General features: G+C 41.4%; 3 protein-coding genes across 5 annotated transcripts; 1 reads left to right on the forward strand and 2 right to left on the reverse strand.

Annotated features, from left to right (window-relative positions):
• Positions 1-7,599: 7,599 nt before the first annotated feature.
• On the reverse strand, positions 7,600-11,932 carry timm44 (translocase of inner mitochondrial membrane 44 homolog (yeast)). The gene is made up of 13 exons (XM_061296957.1): positions 11,870-11,932; positions 11,391-11,495; positions 11,078-11,281; positions 10,921-11,001; positions 10,673-10,822; positions 10,463-10,599; positions 10,252-10,337; positions 9,679-9,771; positions 9,331-9,455; positions 9,196-9,246; positions 9,006-9,095; positions 8,748-8,858; positions 7,600-8,277 (listed from the first exon to the last, which is right to left on the reverse strand). The coding sequence occupies exons 1-13, from the start codon at positions 11,897-11,899 to the stop codon at positions 8,158-8,160; spliced, it is 1,383 nt and encodes a 460-aa protein (XP_061152941.1). The 5' UTR covers positions 11,900-11,932; the 3' UTR covers positions 7,600-8,157.
• A 347-nt stretch (positions 11,933-12,279) lies between these two features.
• On the reverse strand, positions 12,280-18,269 carry hnrnpm (heterogeneous nuclear ribonucleoprotein M). Of its 2 annotated transcripts, XM_061296945.1 has the most exons (16): positions 18,044-18,269; positions 17,368-17,549; positions 15,895-15,947; positions 15,222-15,229; positions 15,039-15,132; positions 14,726-14,956; positions 14,500-14,653; positions 14,348-14,397; positions 14,217-14,274; positions 14,007-14,114; positions 13,879-13,923; positions 13,718-13,789; positions 13,544-13,639; positions 12,862-13,451; positions 12,730-12,781; positions 12,280-12,651 (listed from the first exon to the last, which is right to left on the reverse strand). In XM_061296945.1, the coding sequence occupies exons 1-16, from the start codon at positions 18,127-18,129 to the stop codon at positions 12,488-12,490; spliced, it is 2,043 nt and encodes a 680-aa protein (XP_061152929.1). In that variant the 5' UTR covers positions 18,130-18,269; the 3' UTR covers positions 12,280-12,487. The 2 variants fall into 2 exon arrangements, with proteins under 2 accessions (XP_061152929.1, XP_061152928.1); XM_061296944.1 differs by having other exon boundaries at positions 13,718-13,795; positions 15,222-15,947; positions 18,044-18,268.
• A 525-nt stretch (positions 18,270-18,794) lies between these two features.
• Positions 18,795-23,439, forward strand: dmap1 (DNA methyltransferase 1 associated protein 1). Of its 2 annotated transcripts, none has more exons than XM_061296954.1 (10): positions 18,795-19,241; positions 19,363-19,454; positions 19,716-19,911; positions 19,987-20,145; positions 20,251-20,418; positions 20,631-20,816; positions 20,936-21,007; positions 21,481-21,559; positions 21,794-22,134; positions 22,800-23,439. In XM_061296954.1, exons 1-10 carry the CDS (start codon positions 19,146-19,148, stop codon positions 22,857-22,859), a joined length of 1,449 nt encoding a protein of 482 aa, XP_061152938.1. In that variant the 5' UTR covers positions 18,795-19,145; the 3' UTR covers positions 22,860-23,439. The 2 variants fall into 2 exon arrangements, with proteins under 2 accessions (XP_061152938.1, XP_061152939.1); XM_061296955.1 differs by having other exon boundaries at positions 18,796-19,241; positions 21,481-21,553.
• Positions 23,440-23,741: the final 302 nt, after the last annotated feature.

Genomic DNA, 23,741 nt, shown 5'->3' on the forward strand with positions numbered 1-23,741 from the left:
TAATACCCTGTATTTGAAATATAACATCATCATGATATCAGCGACGAAACACAAATTCCATTTTTTTTAAACAAAAGTGACAAAATGCATATTGCTGACATTAGCAATATTATGTTCATTTCGAATCCTCGTACCTCCAAAATCGAAACTTTTCAGGAGACCACCAAAACAGCAAGTCTGTTCAACCATCAACATCGCATCATAAAAGAGAGCAAGTTTGGAAGAAATTTCAAATTTGAAATACAATCGTGACGTATTCTATCCATTCACAACTCAACTCAACATAATGCTCAGTCATTGGTCAATTTATGAGGTAGAATAAAAATGTTGCCTTTGGGAGCACGCTCAAACTGCGTTAAGTTTTCGCGAAGGGTGGGAGGCTTACAAGTGCCAGACGTTGTGTTGAAGCCTGAAGGGAACACATTAAAAATTCAAAATTGCCTCTTCATCAGCTTGCCGTAGAGATGCAAAAACAGAGACGAGTGACCACTTTTAGATATTTTCATCTCAGGTTTTAATTTCCGCTCTTTGCATATTTTATCAAACAGACCCCTCACCTCCCTCCTTAATCTCCCCCCCTCATCTTACTTCCTCCCTCCCTTGCTGTCTCCTGGCTTCTACCCATCATGCCATTTGACTTTAATATGCTTTACACAGGAATATAAGCCATTCATCACTCTGTGCCGAGGCCCAGGACATTGCCTTGCTGCACATTTCATAGGCCAGTAAGCCTCGGCAATAGAACCGCTAATGCCTCTATTTAGTCCGGCAGGCGGGTCAGGTACAATCCGTCACAGGCCCGATTGTGTCACGCCCTTTATGGACCCGCATGCCGTTTCTTGGTAAACATATCTTTGTCTCTATGGACGGATGGATGTAATTGGCAGACTGACTCTTGACACGTATATCGCTAATGCTTGCTGACTATATAATCACATTTTGCAACTTAATCACAATAATACAGCTGGTGTGATAATGCCAACGCGAGTAGAATAATATAAACAGGAATTAACGGGATCTAATGGAGACTTTGCCGCTAAGTAGGATGCGGAGGTTCACCGGGAAATAAAAGTCTGTGGGGACAATGAAGTCACATTATCAAGTACCATTCATGCATCGCTTTAAAATGACTGCAATTATTCCTTGAAGCATGATTAGCCTAGCAGGGATTCTCGAGAGGACCGTGCTGTGGATTAAATGTGTCAGTTCCACATTAGTGTAATTCGGTAGGGGATTGTAAGAAAGGAAACATTGAACGTTGAAGAACATTCAAGTGTGTTGTAACTTTTGTTATGAGGCTTTGCGGGGTAGCGACGAGGTTTTTGGGCACAACAAAAGAATTAAAAAAAGTCTTGAGATACATAAGAGCTGCCATATACTATAATCAACACATATTTATTTTAAAAAAAACACTTCTGATTGATTGTCAAACACAGCCAATAACATATTATTTGTAATTCGGGACGTTTGCTATGTCTTTTTTTTTTCAGACCGATACCAGTACTCAATTCTCGAATAGTCACTAATACTGATACCAAGTACCGATACATTTGATTTAAAAATCTGCCCCCCAAAAACAACAACAGGTCATTTTAAGTAATACCAAATTCAACAATTTTATCGTATTTTCCGGACTATAAGCCGCTACTTTTTGCACAAGCTTTGAACGTTTTATAATCCAATCTGGCTATGGATTTTTCATTAATTTTATAATATTGTAAGATTTGTACATATCCTATATATGGAAATTAAACATTAAAACATCTGTGATTTATAGTCCAGTGCGGTATATGTGAACAGAACAGGATTCTCCCCTAATTTTAGCAGGTGCAGCTTATACTTGGGTGCGGTTTACAGTCCAGAAATTACAATACTTAAATCTATCGGCCGCTGGCTTGAGTAACAATACCTTGAAATAAGGCTGGTGTACCTGGTATTGGTACACACCCATATCCCTACCTGTTTTGTTTTTTCTCTGTGGATTTTTCATTTTTATTGTGACCTTTAAATGTCCTTTTTATAATACAAAAATCATGGGATCAAGCAAACCTTGGTGGAAAAAGTATAGACTCGTTTCAAGCTCATTTCAGGAGTACTTAACTGCTGCTTATCACAGGTCATCAAAATTCCTGCGTAGCTTAATGAAGCTTAATGAAAAGATGCTGTTTAATGATTACAGCCCAAAATGTAGAATTTTATTAAGGGCATAAATGGCATAAGATGAAAATTCATGATTATTTTCTCTGCCAAAGTCTGCAGTGATTTATTTATTTATTTTTTCCCTCTAAGAATTATTGTTATTTGTTTATTATGATTTGCTGCGTTTTGCTTTTTCTCATGAGCGGCATAGGTTATCCCAGGTGACTTCATACGAGAAGCGGGGTCAACCTCATCAAAGTAGGGGACGTATAGACAAACGCCTATTGGCACTCACATTTATAGATAATTTAGATTCTTCACTTGCTTTTATATGCAAAAGAAAGCAAACCCACACAAACACAGGGAGAACATTAGTGTAGAAGAAAAGAGCAAAGGTTCAAATCCAGAACTACCCAACCATGCTGCGCCTTTGGGAATAAATGCAATTTTTTTAATGACTCCTCCCCCGCTGCTATTTCCAGCACTGCACACTTGCCGTGGTTACTTTGCCCTCACTCTCATCTCTAATGTTCCCAGCTCAGTTTTTATTCATCCATGTTATGAGTCCTCATCTTCCCCCCCCTTGTCCTTATTCTCGTTCCGCCTTCTGCCTCCATTCATGAATCAACTTACCTCCTCTACCTTTCTGACCCTGACCTTAATAACTATTGATGAGAGGAAGGAACTATTCATTCGCAAGCTCATCTAAACTACCTGTCATGCTGATGTGCGAACACGATCAGAGTTAAAGGGGAACTAATCAGTCCCAACACAAATCTGTGGATTTGCGCTCTGACCTGTAATTTGTCAGGAGACTCCCAGAACATTCCTTTTTCATGATTAACAACAATTTTCCTTATGCTAATGCACACAAGCCCCAGTGATCGATAGGACTTGGTACTAGCGTGGAAAGTTAATCAAACAGTGCCTTCATCATCATTAGGCTTATTGATAGGCGGTAGTGAGCAGAGAGCTAAGTAGAGCAGCAGGATACAACCTGTAACCCACCCGGCTTATCCTTAGGCCCCCCCCAAGTCCCAACTTGATTCCGGCCTATGGATTAAACGCCATCGTGGCTCAGGTCAGCTGTCTCATTTGCACACAGGGCACGAGAGCTCCGCTAAGGTTTACACAATGCTCAGCAAAGACCAGTACTGGCTTGTAGTACTCAGTCAGAAGTCAACAAAGGACCAGGACCTTTTATATACATGATAAATGTCCATCCCTATTTTTCTCTGTCCGCCTGTGTGGGCCCAACTATGGGCCAAAAAGTTAATGGCCTTGTTTGACACTCTTCCAGGCGACTTATGAAGCAGTGAGTGTCTGCAGAGGAGCTCCACGTGTATTTACAGCCAACCATGCTCCCATCATGCCGGTGTACTCAGAGTTCTCCTGCTGTGGCTAATATGGGCACTGGGGGCACTAAATCTTACGACATATCAGACCTCTGGACGGCAAAGGTAAACACAACCTCAACTGCTTGGGGGGGGGGGGGGGGGGCAGAGACAGAAGCCGATCAATAGAAACAGCATTTGCATCCATTGTTTTGCCTCCTCTCAGCGGAATCACTTTTCTCATAAAGGATCTGTTCCCTGCAATTAGAATGAGCAAGCTGATGGCATCACGAGTTTGGAGAGAGGATTTGATTTAAGATACACAGGAGTGACGATAATGGGAGTGAAATAGAGGCAAATTGTGTCCCTCGGGGGAAAAAAATATTTTAAATGGTCAAAAACCACAAAAGTTAACATTCTGTAGAATTACGCAATACTACTACTACTACTAATAATAATATATATATATATTTTTGTTTGCCATATTTATTACAACTGATTAGAGAAATCCCTGTCGCCCTATCTTGTACCCCTAGAATGTTTAAGACACCACCTGTCGGGCTGTCTTCACACCCACAACGGCGCAAACATCCATCTTGTAATTTCATTTGTCCAAAAGAAGGAAGATACCAAATACCAAAAGAAGGAAAATTCTTCTCATGTACGGGAGGGATTAGTGAAGTGAAGCTAGTAGTGACACTGCAAACTAGTAGTGTAGAAATGAAGTGCGTCTGTGAATATTGTTTGTTGTTGTTGCCTAATTTGCACACAACTATGCTTTCTCCATATATTCAATTCATATGTAGTTTATTTCATATAGATACCACCATACATTATTACTGCTTGTGTCTTTGTGACAGCAATCATGGTGGAAAATTGAATATGAATTAAAAAAAAAACACTGAGATGTGACAATTTGATGACCTGTCTGTCTGCTTCAACGCATGCAAAGCCACACACAGTGACACACGTACCGTAGGAGCCATCATCCAACATTTGCAATGTAATGTGATTCCTGGGAGTCGCAGCACGTCTTCCACGTCTCAGCAGCCCGTGGACGTGCATGGTGGGACAGACACGGTGTAGATCAGAGTACACTCAGAGCCTATTACTGCATGAGCACCACCTCCAGCCCTGCATAAATTAAATGCGAGCTTTGCCACTTGTCTGCAATGCTGAGGTTCCTCTATTGGATCTGCCTCTTCTCTCGTTCCATTTTTTTTATTAAAAGTGAGGTCTTCTCTCTGATATCACTGGCAGATCTTATGGGACCTCTGAGATAAGAACATATGACTTTCCATGGAAAACAAACAGCTATTGGATATTATTAGATGGTGAACATGGTTACACTTGCAATAACAACGGAAGGCTTTGTGAAAAAGATGACACAGATAAGCTTTGGTAAAATAAAACAAGAGTCTCAGCAAATGAAGGGGAAAGCTTCACATGCTGCAGTGGTTCTCAACCTTTAATGAATTTCATTACAAAAATCCCATAGCACACCAGCAAACAAATGAAATAAAAAGTACTGAAATAATGCTGATCTTGCATTAATTTTATTACTTTTTTACTGACTGTGTGAAATCTGATTGAACACAAAGCCATGACTTGGTCTGAATAGCAACAGGTGGATAAGTTAATTATTCATTCTGTCTCTACATCACTATGGTGATTTATTTATTTATTTATTTTTTAATTTGGGACATATTTGGTAAGCCTATTTCCCTGTGATGACAATAGTGAACTCTGAAGGCAAAGCACACAATGTAGAAAAAAAAAATGAAAAAAATTATCTAAGGTTGCAGAAAAACTTTTTTACATCTGAAAACCTGCTGTGCATGACATGACACCGTCCGTCATAATGCAAGATCAGCAAACATGAAAGGATTAACACTTTGGCCTCTTCGTAACACCAAAAGGAGCAGCCTCGACAAGAAAAGACACTCACTCCCATGAGAAAATACAGAAATTCCATCCTGGCCCAGTGCTTTGACAGAAGTGCACTTTTTCTGGTGTGTGTGTTCGTGTGTGTGTTCGTGTGTGTGTGTCATGTTGGCACAGGGCCTCTGTGCACTGCCAAATCTGGGTCAGATAGAGCACCCACGCGTAGAAAAAAAAAAAAAAAAAACGCCCACGCGTACATCTGTGACCTTCATCAAGCTCTTTCCAAAACTTCCCATCTATCAGAATCATTGTAACAGTTTGTATTCACTTGAACTCAGATCGAGTACATAAGCAGCCAAATAAATTCCGATTATCAGTAACAGTCGATGCAAAAGACTATTTGTTTTGGGCAAAGGAGAGATAATGAGGACATATCAAGAAAAAAGGAGCTTCAATCTCAGTTAAATTGTCCCGAAGGAGGCCAAGTCTTAGGGGAGCAGACTGAAATGACAGCAGATGAAAATGAGGGCAGCTGCTTAAAACATGTATTAAGTATCATTTGGGATAGAAAACGACTATAACAAATGTTAGGGACACGGCACAAAATGTCACAAATGGAGCTTTCCACATTCAAAGTATTTTCTTCCATACTGAAGCTTCAATATGTTTGATGGTGCATTTTTCCTCTTTGCATTTTGTATTTTCCAAGCTGGTGTCACTCAGCCTGTCATCCCTGCTTGCATCTGCCAACTTGGATTCCAGGCTTCAGCATGACATCTGCACTCAGCCGTCAAGTGAGATAGTCAACGTGACACTTGTGTCCCACTTCCATGGTACACAACCCAGGATCAACTCTCCATGGAGTCATGTATGCAAACCCCCCATTGTCTCTTACAGGCCAACATCATGAGGGGGGACCACATCATTCCATTTGCATCACTCAGCTCCTCTTTACATTTTTAAAAGCCTTCTAATTATAAGAAACGGGGAGACTGCCAGTACATACACACACACACGCACACACACACGCACTCCCACACACACACACATTTGTGTCAGCTACTTTCTTGTTCAGTGCATCTCTAATCAGATCAAGTTGACCAATCTCCAGTGTGTGCATCCTCCAGGGTTGCTCCTGTGAATATCACCGAGAAGAGATTGTGGTGGTCGAGTTGGGGGGGGGGGGGGGGGGGGGCATTTAGAGCGATGAGCACTACATTGAAGATGCAACCTCAGCACACCTCAGCAACAAGGAAGATCCATCATGAAGGGATGGTCTCGGGAGCAGGGGAGATGCTGGTCCTCCACCCACACAAGCACGTTTGAAGGCCTCCTCCTCAAAAACTCACTCTCAAGGCTTCTGTAATCAATGGAACATGTGCAAATGTATGCAACGCTGCATCGTGCTCTTCTGGCTACCATCGGGACCTGGCTGTCAGATAGCTGCCTCAAGCCATGAACTATGTGAGCCATGCATGTGAACCTGAACTCAGCTGAGATGCACGGCCTCACAGTTTGAATAAAGAGCAGATCTTTTCCTCCGGGGGGTCAGGCCTCATCTTAACGCACTCTTCCGTGAATACAAACACGCAATCTTTGACTATATAGCAGTGACAGGTATAGTAGACATTTACACAGGTGCAATTATGCTTAACATTGAAGCAGTTACACATCACTGATTGACTTTTATTTCTATTATAACATGTTATTTTTTCCAATCATCATATTAAAACTACTGATCCAAGGGTCTGTGTAAATACTCTACCATGGTTTGAAAAAAATATGAACGCTGTTTAGTCCACAAAATTGATTTAAAAAAAATTAAGCATGCTTGAATTTAGTCCACAAAATAGGTCATTAGAATTTGAGTTACATAGTTTTTCCCAGAAACTCTCCTTGTATGACCTTTATGCACTGGGTGCAACGAAGAGGAGTTTTTTTTAAATTGCTAACATACATCTAAGAAAAAAAACCCACAATGTTTTTCGAGGACGCAATCGCATTGAGCAAAACATTCTGGTACAAATTCCATCTCATTAATGTTATAGAAAGAAGGCACTCTAGGGTCAAGCTAATTCTAATACAGACTTCATTTAAAGTAAAAAGGAAATCATTTAAAAATATGTTGACACTGATCACTATTTCCTGCCAAGGACAATTATCAGTGTGAATGTTTGGTGGTGTTTTAATGACTTCACACTGCAACTCCGCATTTAGGTCCAAAGGAAGAAACACATCAGCGTTCACAATTTAGACTGAATTTTAATCTAAAAATAATGACTTGTGTGCAGACATTGTTAACACCCAGGAAAGAAACCATAAAAATTGCTTGGACTGTACATTTGATTCTTATCAACATGACATTTATTTCCCAAAATATCTACTAGTGTGTGTGCGTGTGGAAGGGAAGGGGGCTTATATTTATTTTTCCGAATAAATATGTTTTTTTGACAGTTTGACCATGGCAATGGATGATTATCATACAAACAAGGAATCAGGGTGATATACCCAGCCATAATGGGGAATAACAAATATGATTAGGGAAAAAAATTGTAGTATTCTTTTTTTTTTTTTGGTTTCCACATATTACCTGAACTGAGTCTTTCAGACTTGGTTCCAGGTGCATGAGCAGTGTTGGTACTCTACCGCCCCCTTGTGTGAGACACCATAATGAAGCAGAAACATTTTCTGCAGTGAGCTGCCTCTCGATTTGCCCCCCCCTTTGATTACACAGTGTTCAGATAGAGAATGTTCACTCCTCCGGGTGGGCGAGTGTTGCTTCTGCAGATGTCAAAGAGTCTTAAAGGATCTGTTCGGTGCTTGAGGCAGAGATGTCAAGTAGTCTCCAGGCAGCATGCGGGTTGAGCTCCTCTTGGTCTCGACAGAGGGCCCACACGTACATCATCCTCAGAACTTTATCCTAGCAAGAGAGAAAACCAGAATGGGACGGAACATTATTAGGTATCCCCGGACGATTTAATTGAGTGATTATAAAACATCAGGGGCACGATATTAGATTGTTTATTGCAAACAATATAATAAAACATCCCCAATGTGAGACGTTCAATATGTGATGAATTGTGAGAGGGAGTCTTTTTTTTTTTTTCTTGAATGGATGCCCTGAGCTCCATAAAAGCACCGCATGTCCCTGAGGCACTAGAATAGACAATTGAGTTGATTTACAGCTCATGAAGTAGTGGTTGTTGCGGGTTATGGGTATAAATAACTGCAGCTAAAAGTGTCACAATTATCCAATTTATGTCCACATCATTTGTCACGAAATGTGGTAATAGTCATGCCAAAATTACAAATAATCTACATTAAATATAATAATATATAGTCTGACCTTGAAAAAAAATGTGTGTGGTATTTTGTGCGTGTGTCACTTACAGGGTCACCTTCCACTACGTCTCCTTTGGTATTTCGTATTACCATCACTAACTGAGCTTGGAAGGTGATGATCAATACAGGACCCTGATCCATCATCTTCCCCATGGCCAGCTGTAGAAGACGACACACACAGATACACAGTGAGCAAAGTGAGTCAACCATCTGTCAGAGATTTGGGGGCGGCCATTAGGGATGGCTTCCTTGCAAGCTGCTGTTTGTTTCACATCTACTTTTGGTGAAATGTTGGCAGAACCTCACATCAATGCTGTCAATGTCCAGGATCTTTGAGTGGAATTGAAATCCCATGGCCTTGGCTTGTTGGATCGGGTGTGCTAGTTGGCTGTATGTCTGCATGTGATGGGGGGGGGGGGGGGGGGGGGGAAACAGCACCAAAAGTTAAAGCAAAACTTAACATTCATGACCACTGAGTGTGTAAGACAGGTTTTACCGCTTCATAACACCAGTCCTTCAACACCTCCAGCTCTCCTCTGATCATCGCCTGTATGAACAAAGACCAAGATTTGTGTGTTTGACTGAATTGAAACAAAACTCCACAATAACGCCTTCGTCGTTTGCTGCGTACCTCGAGAACATTAGGGATGATGTCATGCTCGCACTGCTTGAGGAAAGAATCTTTGTCAAAGGACGGGTCCGACTTCAAGATTTCCGTCAGTACCTCAGACATTTCCGTCTTGGAGAAAAGTCCGCCTGGATGTGGGTGATGGAACACAATGAAGCATTTAGAAGCAAACAACAGCAGACTGGCTCAACACATGGACAACATGTACATTTGAGTAAAATTGCGGAATAATTATGCAAACTTTAACAACTATACAATCAGATTTCTTTTTTTAATCAGCACTTGTACTATTATTATTTCTATATCGGCTTGAACGGGTCTCACAGTATGACAGATTATTGCATCACACACCTACGAGGTCAGTCATTTTGTCGGTGACTGCCCGCGATGCTCTGATCAAAGCGTTGTCACTTTCGTCATACTTCATCTTCATTTCAAAGAACCCTGAAGAGAGAAAAGATGAGCGTATAATTGTAAATGTATGAATCAGGCTAAACGTAAAAATGGGACTTCCCATAGCTCCTGTTCAAATGCCAGGTTTTGCAAAAAAAATAAAAAAATAGACCAAGAAAAATCCTTTTATAATCTTTTCCACCATGAATGTGATCTATAACTCACTTGAAAGGAAATGACATTTTTCCAAAGATAAGTCAAATTAAAGTGGGATACTTCAGGCATCAATTAAAGGGCCTTTGATTAAACCCCAGATAAAGTTCAGCTCTTCTAGTCGTTCCTGACATTTTTGTAGTCACGTCCTTCAGCGTGGCTTGCAAAGAGCTTGTACAATCTCATTGCTAAAAAGTATGTCAGGAAACGAGTACAGAAGAATTTCCAAGCCATTAAAAATACTTATTGCCTGTTACAATGATTTATCTTGGTCTTGCTTTTTTTTTTAATCACAAAAAAAACTTTTTTTCTGCTTACTATTGAAGACCGCATTATTGTCTTTAAAGTCTTTCCACTGCTGGTACCATTTGGAGTCCTTGTGAAGCACCATACCCATGGCTTCCCTAAAAAACAAAAACAAAAAAAAAGGAATCTTGTCACTGTGTTTAATTAAACACGCTGGTCTGGAGAGGAGAACGTGGCCCCTCTCAGCATGAGAGCAAAGCAGGTGGGCCACTCACTCACGTACTCATTGGCTTCAAAGACCTTGTTGCCATCTGATGACCCCTTTGAGGAAAATTCAGTCCTCTTCCTGAGCCGAGGTGGGGGCCGGTATGGGCCAGTGTGGCCCAGATCGCCGATCTCTTTCTTTACACTCTCCATACCCTGAAAACATGAAGACAAAGTAACTGGTGAAATTCTCAATGCAGATGTTCCCAGAGCATCATCAGATTCAAACCTGTGATATAGCTTTGAATGCGCCGGTCTTTCCCAACATCTCTCCACTCTTCGAGACGCTCTCTGCTGATGTCTTTGCCGTCTTGGCAGCCTCTTCCATCCCCTCTTTGATTTTCTTTCCAATTTCTGTACGACTGACCTCCTCCAGCCCCTACTCACCAAAAAAAAAACCACACAAATAAAACGGTGAACTTGAACCAAATATTAATTGTAAGAAGATAAACAGAGTGAGTTGTTTTTGACGTTTACCTCCTTTACTGTCTCTGAGAGGGTCCCCAACTTCTTTTTGAGAACCTCAGAGGTCTTTACTGTTTCAGACTCAATTGTTTTCTAGGAAAATGATAATGTTTTACCAAATGGATGACATAAATGGGCACAAATGCAATAAGTGTGGTCAGATACTAACGTATTTCCGACGCGCTTGCCTCAATGCTTCAGACTCTTCAAGTTTTTTTGCTTCGTCCCGGAACTTTTTGATGTTTTCTTTCATTTCCTTGTTTTTGCTCATCTCCTGCTTCAAGTTATCCAGGAATTCACCGAAGAAGCCTTTTCTTCCTCCGCCCCTCTCCCCTGACAAATATCTAGCCTGGAGAAGTGAGGACTGAGGCACCTTTCGATATAGTAGAGACATAGCACAGGAATTAAATAAATATAAGACAGCAAGCAGGACAGTTTTGCAGTCTTGTTAGAGGCTACACGTGTCATTTGGGAACTCCTACCTGGGAAGTCCTTGTGAGAACGCTCCGTATTCTGAAGACATTTGCTCTGTTGTGCAGCAGCAGGAAGGATGAAGGGAATGCCAAAGAGTATTTTTTCAAACATACCTGATGACAACAGCCAACACTTAATTTATACAACACTGATCGCATGATAAATACGCATCGTTATAGTGCATTGCAGCATATGTTACATTTCATAATGGTTTAGAACATGGATTTGTGTTAATTTAACAGTTTGGTCAGTTTTGTCCGTAGCGTATTTTGACGACAGTATGGTACAATGACGGTGGAACAAGTAGCGAGATGAGTTGACATTCTAGTTACAGTCCACACAGCGTTTAATCGAAGAAAAAATAAGACAAGCTACAGGCAAACCGGTTAAAAGATGCTCGCGACCTAAATAAGTCACAATAACGGAGATCCGGCAATACTTTTGAGTTACAAGTGTCCATTGAACGCCAAATGCCCCAATCCCTCACCTGATAACACTGACACAAGGGGGCCGCCATCTTGAATATGGGGAATGTTGACCTTCTTCCGGTATCGAGTAGAGCGGTCACGTAATTTGGGGAGGAGCTTCTCTTTTCATTGGCTAATTTAGCCTGGGGGCGTGATTTGGGAGTTCCGATCGTCCTGCGCGGTGTTGGCATGTTCCACATGATTACGTGAGATTTCTCCATCCCCCCAGATTCCAAATTCCTAAACTAGGTAAACATAGGAATGAATGCGTGCGTGCGTTGGATTTCTACAGCCATTAAAAAATGACCAAACTTTTTGTAGCAATATCACAAAATATACAAGCCAACCACACTTGGCTCAAAATGGCCCTCCGTCAATCTATACCGCATATCCTCACGTGTGAAAAGCAAAGAGAAAAAAAAGTCAAAGATTAATGGTTTAAGTTTATTATCAAAACACCTTGAAATACAAAGTGGTCAAATAAGCATGGCAGAAAAAAATGGCTTTAACAAACTAAAAACATCTTTTACAAACTAAAAACAGTCCACTAAAACAAGATCAAAATAACAAATGCCAAACCAAGAGAATATGAAAAGAGTGTGTGGCATAATTAGACAATAGTGTAATCGTAGAACAATCTATGCATTTCTGTCAATTCTAACATCGATTTCTCTTCCATTCAGACGATAGCCATTCATGGTACGACAAGCACGATCAGCGGTCTCAGGGTTGTCAAAGCGAACCACACCACAGCCCTTGGACTTGCCATTCTCCATCTTGATATCAGCATACTGCACCATGCCTGCAAAGAAATGCACAGGTTGCATCAAATATGGAACAAATTATAACCAATGATGTGGTTGACCATGATCAACCTTACCACACGTATTGAAGGTATCCTTCAGCATCTTCCATGTGAAGTCAAATGGCAGCTGCAAAAGAAAATGCCAACGTTAATCATATGAATAAGTCTCTGTAGTAGCACTAACCCTCCACAAGATGAGAAACGTACATTGCGGACAAAGATCTGGCATCCCTTTCGGATATTTCCCACTCCACTTCCAGAGCCTCCCGCTCCAGTTCCTCCAAAGGAATTTCCACCGAAGCCACGATCCAAATCAGAAGAACGATCAAACTGACCGCCAACGTTGCCGGATCCCATCCGGTCCATTCCAGAGTTCATACGATCGAGGCCACCAGACTGAAAGCGATCGAGACCTCCAGTAGAGCCCATGCGGTCGAAATTGCTGGACATCCTGTCAAGCCCGGTGTTGCCCATGCGATCCATGCTCATAGGGGTGCCAAATTCCAGATTAGAGCCCATGCGATCCAAATTGGAAGGGCCCAAGCGGTCGAAACCGGTTGGGCCGAGTCGATCCAGACTGGAGCTCATACGGTCGAGGCCACCTCCGAGCCTGTCGATATTGGGCCCCAGTCGGTCCATTCCGGAACCCAGGCGGTCAAAGCCAGAGCCCATCCTATCCAGGTCAGGCACTCGGTCAATCCTATCCATGCCCATCCGATCCATCCCTCCAATGCGATCCATGTTTGTTCCTAGACGGTCCATCCCAGAATTCATGCGGTCCATACCCATGGAATTTCCTACATATGGGAGAAGAGTCAAAATAGAAAAGACTTACATGAGCAGTCTGGTACGGCTTTTTGTAAGTCATTCAGAGAACATCAGCCCATACCTCTATCAAAGGAATCTCCAAAATTATTGCGAGCCATGCCCATTTCATTTCGACCAAACTCCCGGTCAAACCCACCGCCGATGCCTCGGTCCATCTCTAAAATCGCAAGGGATGCAACAATTGGATCTCAAGCAAGCTTTACAGTTAAGAGCTCTATCTATCAAATCTGCTTACCGTTCATTCTGCCCATTCCAGCAGAGCCAAAGCGATCCATGTTGTTCACTCCTCCTCCAAAGTTGTCCATTCCTAAATCTCAGACCACACGAGAGCACACAAGTCCTGGAACATGAACATCATAAAATCCTGTGAAGAAATCTTTCGGTTCTGGGACACACCTCCCATACGGTTCGGCATGTTGCCAAAGCCCATTCCATCCATTCCTAAATGAGAAGACAGGAGAACAATGAGTATCCGGATGTAGCCTTGCTCTCTTTTAAAGTAGAACTTGGCAGCAATTAATAACCTCCGATGCCCATGTTGCCCATTCCTCCGCCGCCGCCTCTGTTCAGTTGGGTAGCATCAATAGGCTGCCCACCAGGCCCCAAACCCAAACCAACACCACTCAGCCCACCTGGAATGGAATAAAAAAAAAGTGACATCAGATTTGATGACTTTTTGTTTCACGGGTATGACAGAAATTAAGAATGCTACTGTGGTGCATTTGTTTGCTTACGTGGAAGAGATACACCTCTGTCGGGTGGCCCAAAATCTTTGGGGATGGACTTCTCATCCTAAAAAAAGAGATAAATGTATTAAATCATACACGCAAATAAGATGTCGTGTCGGGGTACGTGGGCAACATACCAATTTGACGTGCATGATTCGGTTGAACAACAGCTGTCCATTCAACATGGCTGCAAAGTTGTTAAGGAAAAGTTGTCGACCGGAAGTCTTTGAGATTTCCCCCAAAAATGATTCCGACTACTAAATGAGAAGTGGCCATTTTGTAAGGATACACACAGCTTGGACCGCTTCGATGGGCATGTCGAAGGTCACGGTGCCCATCCCTCTGCTCTTTCCGTCTTTGTCCTCAAGGATGTCAGCCCTCACCACTATGCCAGCCATGCCGAACACCTCCTTCAGCTTCTTCCAACCCACTTTGTAGTCCAGCTAAAGAAACAGACATAATATTCAATTTTCCATACATTCCTAGTTTTCATCATCATAATATTAAAGTCTCACATTTGCGACAAAGACTGTGTTGCCAATTCTGCCCGATTGCAGACCATGGATGACCTCGATGGGAATAGTCGGGTTGTTCATCAGGCTAGGAGGGATGTTTATCATGGGGCCATTCGGTCCAGGGCCCATTCTCTCCATATTCATGCGATCCATTCCACCCATTCCACCGTGGGGGCCTCCAATCCCTTGTGCCTTGTTGATTTCCCTCTGAGCAATCATACCATCAGGGTCCTAAGCAAAAATAATCATTGGTGAGCATTTGGGAGAGGAGGGGAGAAGGAGATTAATCACATTAATCGTTTGGGTGGATTACATCTTTCACTTTCAGGGGACGGCCATTGAGGTTGTGCTTGTTGACCTTCTCCACTGCCTTCCTCATGAGCTCCTCAGTCCTGAACTCAACCACACTAGCAAAGCAGAAACAATCTGTTATGGCAATGTCATACAAAGTACACTATTGAAATGATTTAAGTGCAAGAAAAGAAAAGTTACTTACGCACAACCCTTTGTTGATTGAAGACCACGGAACAACCCAGAATGAAAAAGTGGATTCAAGTTAGAAAAATCGTAACTGGATTTCACAAGGCCTTTTTACTAAACACAAAGTCAAGATCATGCACATCAGAACATACATTACCACACGCTTAAATCCTCGGCCACAACAGGTGCCACAACTATTCAATTACTTAACAAAACTCTCGGCAATAACACAAAACTGTGCTTATTTTTGTCTTTCCAACATCCAAAAGAGGAAATCCACAATAAAAATTGGATTCCTCAATACAGAGATATTGGAGGGTTACTATTCCAGCAAAGAGATTCTACTTTGGAAAAAGATTTTGGGATTACACAACCATCATTAGGAACCTTCGACCGCCACTTTCAGACTCATTAGAAGAAATTCCAGCAACCAAATAGGTACGCTTGTGTGTGACTAGGACTATCTCACATCGAAGAGAAAGCTGAAGTCCTTACAGAGCATCAACCCAAAAATGACCTCACGTCAAGGACACAAAGGACATGTCTCCGACATGTCACAATCTCATCCACTCCATCACGTTTCGGAGTCTGACAATCGCCCAACGATAAAAAGAAGAGACTACAGCTGACAAACACAAGTTTGTCAAGGATAGTTAAAAAATGGTGTATTTGTATGTATTTGCACTTACCCTTGATTTGCCTTCTGCGTCCATTAAGTGTTCCACGTACGTTACCTCACCCACTACAAATCAGATCCCAGACGACACACACCAAGGGAGAGAAGCCGAGAGAACAATTGGGGTTTAGAGTAGAAACAAGAAAGGTGGCCGGCGAGCTCACACCGGCAGTCCCGGCCGAGCCTTCCTCCAGCACCTCTGTCGCGGCACAATATGGTACAGGTCTACAAAAAGCAAACTTTTTCTTAACCAAAAATGTACTCCTTAGCCCTGTCCTGTCCTTTTAAAGGATTCTCCCAAAGCACCAGACCAAAGGACTCTGGCTATGCAAAGTTTTGCCATAAGTCTTCCCATTTGGAAATAAAACACCTACTTGGAGATTGACAAATTGTTTTAGAGAGTATTCAAACCCTGTTCAAAACCATGACTCGCTTCATTGCTAACCTGTGTGCAGAGACACCATCATAAACCTCCGGTCAATGCATAAATATCAAACAGCTGAGTCTGTCTAATCCTATGGAAAATAGCCTACTACCATAACCTCGGCTACAGCGACGATATTTATGAGCACAAGAGTGAGGTGATTTCTTAGTGCACCGTTTTATAAAGTACAATTTAGATTGAGCATCGACCACAGCCTTCACTCCTGATACGACGCCTAGTCAACAAAATGGACCAAACCTCTAAAGACAAGGACAGTGTGACGTAAGAAGTTGTTTCATTTTGTAGACCTGTACCCCAAACAATCCCAACACACGTCTTCGATTGGCACAACATGGAGACCTGCTGAGAAAACATTTTGCTTGTCAAGGACACACCTAAAAGAAGAAAATGAGATTTAACTCCACAGTCAGACAAATACCAGTTGGCCCTTCCTAAAGGGTCCTCTTTAGGTATTATAAAATGTGCTTTTACAAGCTCAGAGATGGTCAATTACATTTTTTTTTTTTTTAAAAAAAGACAAGGATTGGGGAAAACTCACAATGGTGAAAAAGTCCAAAATCCATCATGTATATTGGAAAGGGGATTTCCCAGCCCCCTCTAAAAACTTTTCACATTATGTAGGGGTGAAGTTTTATTGCCAAGTGAGAGCAAGACAGATTATTTGTCATGCAAGTCATTGAAGTTAAAATCATCTCATTTAGCACACGCTGTAGACTATCATTTATAATACGGCATCAGGAATTAAACAGACTTCTCAAAAACCACTGGACTTTTTTTTTTTTTTTTTTACAAAATAAATAAAATATATAGCAAATAGAAATGGTCATTCTGTCTGACCGACAGCCTCCGTGCAAACCTACTGCAAATCATTAGCTGACCACAAAACTACATTGGGGCCCTTATTCCCAACAACACAATTTCTCCAAAGAGCATGTGCAACTGAAAAATCCCAACTCTAGTAGTCCAATCAAAGACCCCGAAACTACCACACTCCACTTCAATCATGTGGACTGAATAAACCTCATAATGCAGAGACCTTACCTTTTTCTTTCATCAGGTCTTTAAGGGCTTGCCATTTCACATCATAGGGGATGTTGCTGACAAAAACTCGGTATCTCTTGTTCACACTTCCGTAGGGTTCAAAGCGTCCACCTCCACCTCTCTTCTGGGGCCTCTCCTTCCGGCTCGTATTGGCCTCTTGTTTGACCTTCCCGTTCATGTCTCTGTAAGGTAGAAAGAAAAAACTCCTTATATAATCCATTACTCCGACAGTTTATGTTAACCTACAGTTTAACAGGCAATGGCGGTTGATTAAGACATGCTACAATAGGGGGATGATCACTACTATGAAACCCAGTGATCAAAACGACTGTATTCAAGTTACATCAGCGTGAAAAATTTACACAATTGTTATTTAAATAAAAACATAATTTAAACCTTTATTTCATTTTACAGTTTAACTGACGCAGCGTCGATCAGCAGTCCAAAGTAAAATGGCCGCGCGTTCCTAGCGAGCTAATAAATACCGATATAACCAGGAATAAGGCAGACCGAGTTCATTAAAAATAACATTTACTGGGACGCCGTCACTGATAACGCCTACGAAAAACTTCGGTTTAGCATGATGTTTCCATGATGTCCCAAAATCGTCACGATCGTGTATGCTAGTTAGCTTAGCTAGGGCTAACAAAGGAAAGGGTTGAAGCGTGGACGTTACCCTTGTTGCTGCGGCGACTGCTGCTGCTGCAGTTGCTGCTGCTCCACAGCTGTGTCCGAAGTATTTTCGCTCTGCTCGTTGGACATGGTGTTTGACAATAGGTTGATTGCAAATGATGAATGCGTTCTGCTCTTAAAAATAAGCACGCACACTGCAGTTGACCAAGCGGAAGAGTGCGCAAGACGGTCTGAAAATGGCGGAGAAAAAATTCGTGAGGGGCGGATGTAGACGTTTCGAATTATAAAGTTCTACACCCTTACGTTCATTCCTTTCAAAATAAAAGTTCTGTACTGCATGTTTTGTTTCAACATCAGCTGACCTCTGATCTCCTGAATAATTGCGACGATTGTGTTTGTTAAGCGTTTTTTTGTGCAATTATTTAAATAGCAAAATATATGTCAGTTTCATGAAAAATATAATATAAAATATTTTTGAAATAGTATTTCAACGATATCTTTGCAATCTTTTATTTAGTGTCAAACACACTCCCGGAATAGTTTTGCCACTGTTTATAAAACGTACTTAACTAAATTGCGCTACCAATGAATGAACAGTAGAGGGTGGGACGGCTTCAATAATATATTTTATATTAATTTAATCACTTGCAAGCAAAAATGGGCTATGTGTGCTCCACCTATATTTAAATTTCTGGTACAAGTCAATTGATTGAATTTAGAACAAAATCAGAGCTCCTGACGCAACAAAGGTAGGTAGGTACATAAAACCTTCCATTCCTGTTGGTGGCGCTATTTCGTATAATCGCGACCCCTCCTAGACAACGAAGAAGACGCCGGCGAGGTAGCCGGAAATAATACAAGCTATTTGTTAGCTAATCAGAACAATAGCAAGGGATATGTAACTAAATAATTGTAATCGTTACGATAAACCTTCATCGTACCTCCATCTACTAAATTATTTAACAAAATAGGTCTCGTGTATATCGTGGTCCTGTGCGATTCTGTGGAAATATACAACAGAAATGACAACGTTAGCTTTAGTTTGCGCCGCGCAACGCGTTCTGTAGGCGTCAATAAAAAAGCGCTTGTATATGAATACGCTATATTTAGGAGTTGTGTGGAGCGTCAGTATATAGCTTAGCATCATGGCTACCGGTGCTGATGTGAGGGATATTTTGGAGTTGACGGGAGGGGATAACGATGGCCCGATCAGCAAGAAAGACCTCATCAATTCTGACAAGGTAAGCGTTAAACAGTACTTATTATAACTTGTAAGAAGAGTCCCTATGAATTATGATTGATTATGCCGAATGTGAAAGGTGTGGTTGGTTGATAGGTAATCAATTTCTTTATCCATCCCAGAAAAAGTCCAAGAAAACAACTGAAACATTGACCTTCAAGAGGCCAGAGGGAATGCACAGAGAGGTCTATGCGCTGCTGTATTCTGATAAAAAGTATGTATTTTCAGTTAAGTGTTTGTTTGTCCAGTTTAAGATTGAATTAACATTCAATGAGTGCTTTATGTCCAATGTGTTGGGTTCAATGTGACTTGTGTACTCTACCTGATGAATTATTTTCATGACACTTTTGAATTCCCACCTTAACAACATCCTAACATTTTAACTGTGCATATTTTTATTCTCTTATTCCTTACACACATCATTTTATTTGTATATATAAAATAATAAAAGTATTTGGTTTTTGACATTCCGCAGGGATGCGCCCCCACTGCTTCCCAGTGACACCACCCAGGGTTACAGAACAGTCAAAGCCAAATTGGGCTGTAAAAAGGTTCGTCCCTGGAAGTGGATGTCCTTCAGTAATCCTGCTCGAAGGGATGGTGCCATATTCCACCACTGGCGACGGGTGGCGGAGGAAGGCAAAGACTACCCTTTTGCTCGCTTCAACAAGGTGAGAATTGAGAACTCCCTATGGCAAAAAGACATTTCGTTCTAATATGTACATTCTCACCATATTCCTGAACAGACAGTACAGGTACCTGTGTACTCGGAGCAGGAATACCAGCTGCATCTCCACGATGACAGCTGGACCAAAGCAGAGACGGACCACCTGTTTGACCTGTGCAAACGCTTTGACCTGCGTTTTATAGTAGTTCATGACCGCTATGATCACCAGCAGTACAGAGTAAGCAACCCTTCCTTCATCGCATTATTAAAGATTACAGAATTAGAGGCAACAAGTACTCATTTTATTCTCAGTAATAACAAAGTTCTCTGTCCATACTTGCAGAAACGATCTGTAGAAGATCTCAAAGAGCGCTACTATGGTATTTGCGGGAAGCTGACCAAGGTCCGTGCGCCTTCAGGGACTGACCCCAAGATCTACATCTTTGATGCTGGTCATGAAAGGCGACGCAAAGAGCAACTGGACAAACTCTTTAATCGTACCCCTGAACAAGTGAGAAACCTTGATTTTCCATAATTCATTAATTGTTATAGTACAAGTTGTGAAATTGCACGTTAAGCAAAATTGTTTTATCAAATTTACATAATATATAGCTTGTTATTGGCAAAATGTTAAAAAATGAAAAGAAAGTGTTCTGGACGGAAATTCCTATAAGTTTGTCCGCTCTGCTAAAGTCACTTGTGCTTCTGTTGTTTTGCCTACAGGTGGCAGAAGAAGAATATCTGATCCAAGAGCTGAGAAAGATTGAAACACGGAAGAAGGAGCGGGAGAGAAACGCTCAAGATCTGCAGAAGCTCATAAAAGCCGCCGACACAACCACAGAGTTGAGACGTGCTGAAAAGAGAGTTTCCAAAAAGAAGCTTCCACAAAAAAGAGAAACGGAAAAACCTGTAAGCACTCAAGCATTAACATCATCATCTTAAATGTGGTTCAATTTTTATTATTGTGTCTTAAACCTCTCTGACAGTGTCAATAAAACTCAACACTATTCTTATTTTTTTTTCCTCAGGCTGTTCCAGAGACAGCAGGCATCAAATTCCCAGATTTTAAATCTTCTGGAGTTTCCCTGCGTAGCCAGAGAGTAAGTACCACTTCTCCAACACATTGTCTTTATAGTATTTCACCTGCTTCCAACATATTGCTGACATCAAGCAGAATCAGGAACCAAACACGTAAATGTTGTACCAGTTTATTTAAGTTTTAACATCAACAAGACACTCCAGCCAGAACGTTTAAACTTCTGCTTCCTATCCCTCATTAGCACCGCAATGATTCATTTTGCTGCTGATATGTTAGTACCGGTATTTGTAAGAGCCAGCAGTGGTTGGAGCCTTATTCATCTTCCTAGACTGATGAACTATGGAGTAAAGTTTTCCTCCTGCTAATCAGTCAGACAGAGTTCAGTGAATGAAAACATTTTGATCTGGCCCGCTGAAGTGCATTTCACATAAATTAAAGAGCCTTACTTGTTTCTCATCATATGCCTTGCCTGCCTTTAATCATATATTTTTGTGCGTGTCTCGCTCACACGCTGTGTTTTTGTGTCATTTAAAGATGAAACTGCCAGGCTCGGTGGGCCAGAAGAAGATCAAGGCAATTGAGCAGATTCTGGTGGATCAAGGAGTGGGTGAGTGTGAGTCCCCCCCATTGCTACAGACACACCGCATGGAAGTTTGCCGTTTGTTGGCAATTAATACATATATTGGATCTCAACTTTGTCGATTTGTGATGCATTAACCATTTACATTAGAAATGTCTTTAAATATTTGCTCAATTAATTGGGCCAATTTTGACCCCAGTATTTACTGTATCTTTAAATGACTTCACATTTTGATGAATTTTTAATATTGTTGTTCTTGTACCCAAGATCTCAACCCAATGCCGACAGAAGAAATTGTGCAGATGTTCAACGAGCTGCGAAGCGATCTGGTGCTCCTCTATGAGCTGAAGCAGGCACATAGCAATTGTGAGTACGAACAACAGATGCTGCGACACCGCTACGAAGCCCTGCTGAAGGTTGGAAATGGAGGAGCGTGCGGGATTATGGCCACATCTGCACTGCAAAGCGTAGAACCCGCTGCCACCAACAGCATGACCGCTTCCACTCCGGTGGGTGAAGGACAAGTGTGGCCTGGCACCGATGACATCAAGGTTGAAGCCAAGGAGCAGATCATTGATGTGGTGGGAGCTCCACTGACCCCCAACTCGGTGAGTTTGCTAGCTGTCAACAGTAGTTGACACCCGGGGGTAGATAATCGTGTTTCATGTTGTGTACATGCTTTATTGCTGATCTTGTCATTCCCACTGTGTCAATATCTATATTTTTTAAATCAGCTAATTTAAAATGTATTGTCTTTTAAATAATATGGGTCAAAGGTTGTGTATGGTCTATGTGTGTGTGTGTATATATATATATGTATATATGTAGAGAAAATATACATAGTACATATGCATATGAATAGGTTTATACACAAATGGGTATATATACGTATATACAGGTATGTTAGTAAGTTTTATGTATGTGTGTATATATATAAATATATATATATATATATATATATAATATATATACATACATATATAATTTAAAATCGTTATGAGGAAATACATTGTATTTAAATAGAACAATATGTTTTTACAAAAAAAAACACTGTCCCCACCATTGTTTTTCACTCATATGAAGATAAATTCTCAGCCTTGTCAACTCTGTCTAATAAGCCAATCAGAAGAAGCTTGAAGAAAGTCCTTTCTGGAAAAAGGCACAATAACAACAATGGTCATATAAGGAAAATGGAATCTTACAATTTGAGAGAGTGAAGTGGAGTTACTCCTGAATTGGTCTTGACGTCATTGTACCATTTATCGCATTCCAGCGCAAGCGGAGAGAATCAGCATCCAGTTCTTCATCAGTGAAGAAGGTGAAGAAACCCTGATGTAGACTGGGACAAGGTGGGGACGGGAATGAGGGCTCGCCTTAAGAAAATGTGACCGGTGAACATGCGAGAGACACGGCAAGAAGCCACACGCAAGTGCACACAAACAAACACACACACCTACAGTCACAAACGCATCTTCTCAGCTACTAAATGGCACTCGCCTGAACCATCCAGGCTCAGTCTGCTCACCATCATTGGGACAAAGGCAACATCTGAGTGACATTCCATTCCATTACTGCTCTTCTACCTGCTTTCGCCAATGTTCCGCCTTAGATGAGAGCAAGATCAACTGTAAATTGCCAGGTTGAGCTAATCGAGACATGGGGAAGAAGATGGGGATGACTTTGTAATTGAAATGAAAGGGAATGAAAGAGACGACTCTGGAGGGAGAAGACCGCAAGAATCTCGAGACACACTTGTTTTTGTGTTCTAATAACGCAGCAATGTTGACCGGAGATGTTTGTATACTCTCATGAGCTCTGTTTCATCACCGTGGACTTGTTTTTCTTGTTTGTCCTCGGGTGACCTTGATGAATCTTGAGACAATGTTCAATAAACGTCATTGTGTTTTTTTTCACTTGCTTGTACCACTGTGATTTTTTTAATTTTTATTTAACATTCCAGGCAACCTTGTCAGAGACTCTGAATACACATTTGCCAGGGAGAATGTAGATGCGTGACTCCTTTGCTTTATGTGTCATTTACGTTAAGTGACAACTAAAGACTTCATTACCACCATAATTAAGCAGCCATCAGTGTGTTGGCACAGTCATTGGGATGTAATTAGTTTCCCTCCTGATAATTCCGCTAATTGCGTGTCAATTGTGTCATTTAACCTATGTTGACATCATTTCTATGCAAATTGTTAACATGTTGGCC

Source organism: Syngnathus typhle, linkage group LG14 (genome assembly GCF_033458585.1).
Source record: "Syngnathus typhle isolate RoL2023-S1 ecotype Sweden linkage group LG14, RoL_Styp_1.0, whole genome shotgun sequence".
Taxonomy (NCBI): domain Eukaryota; kingdom Metazoa; phylum Chordata; class Actinopteri; order Syngnathiformes; family Syngnathidae; genus Syngnathus; species Syngnathus typhle.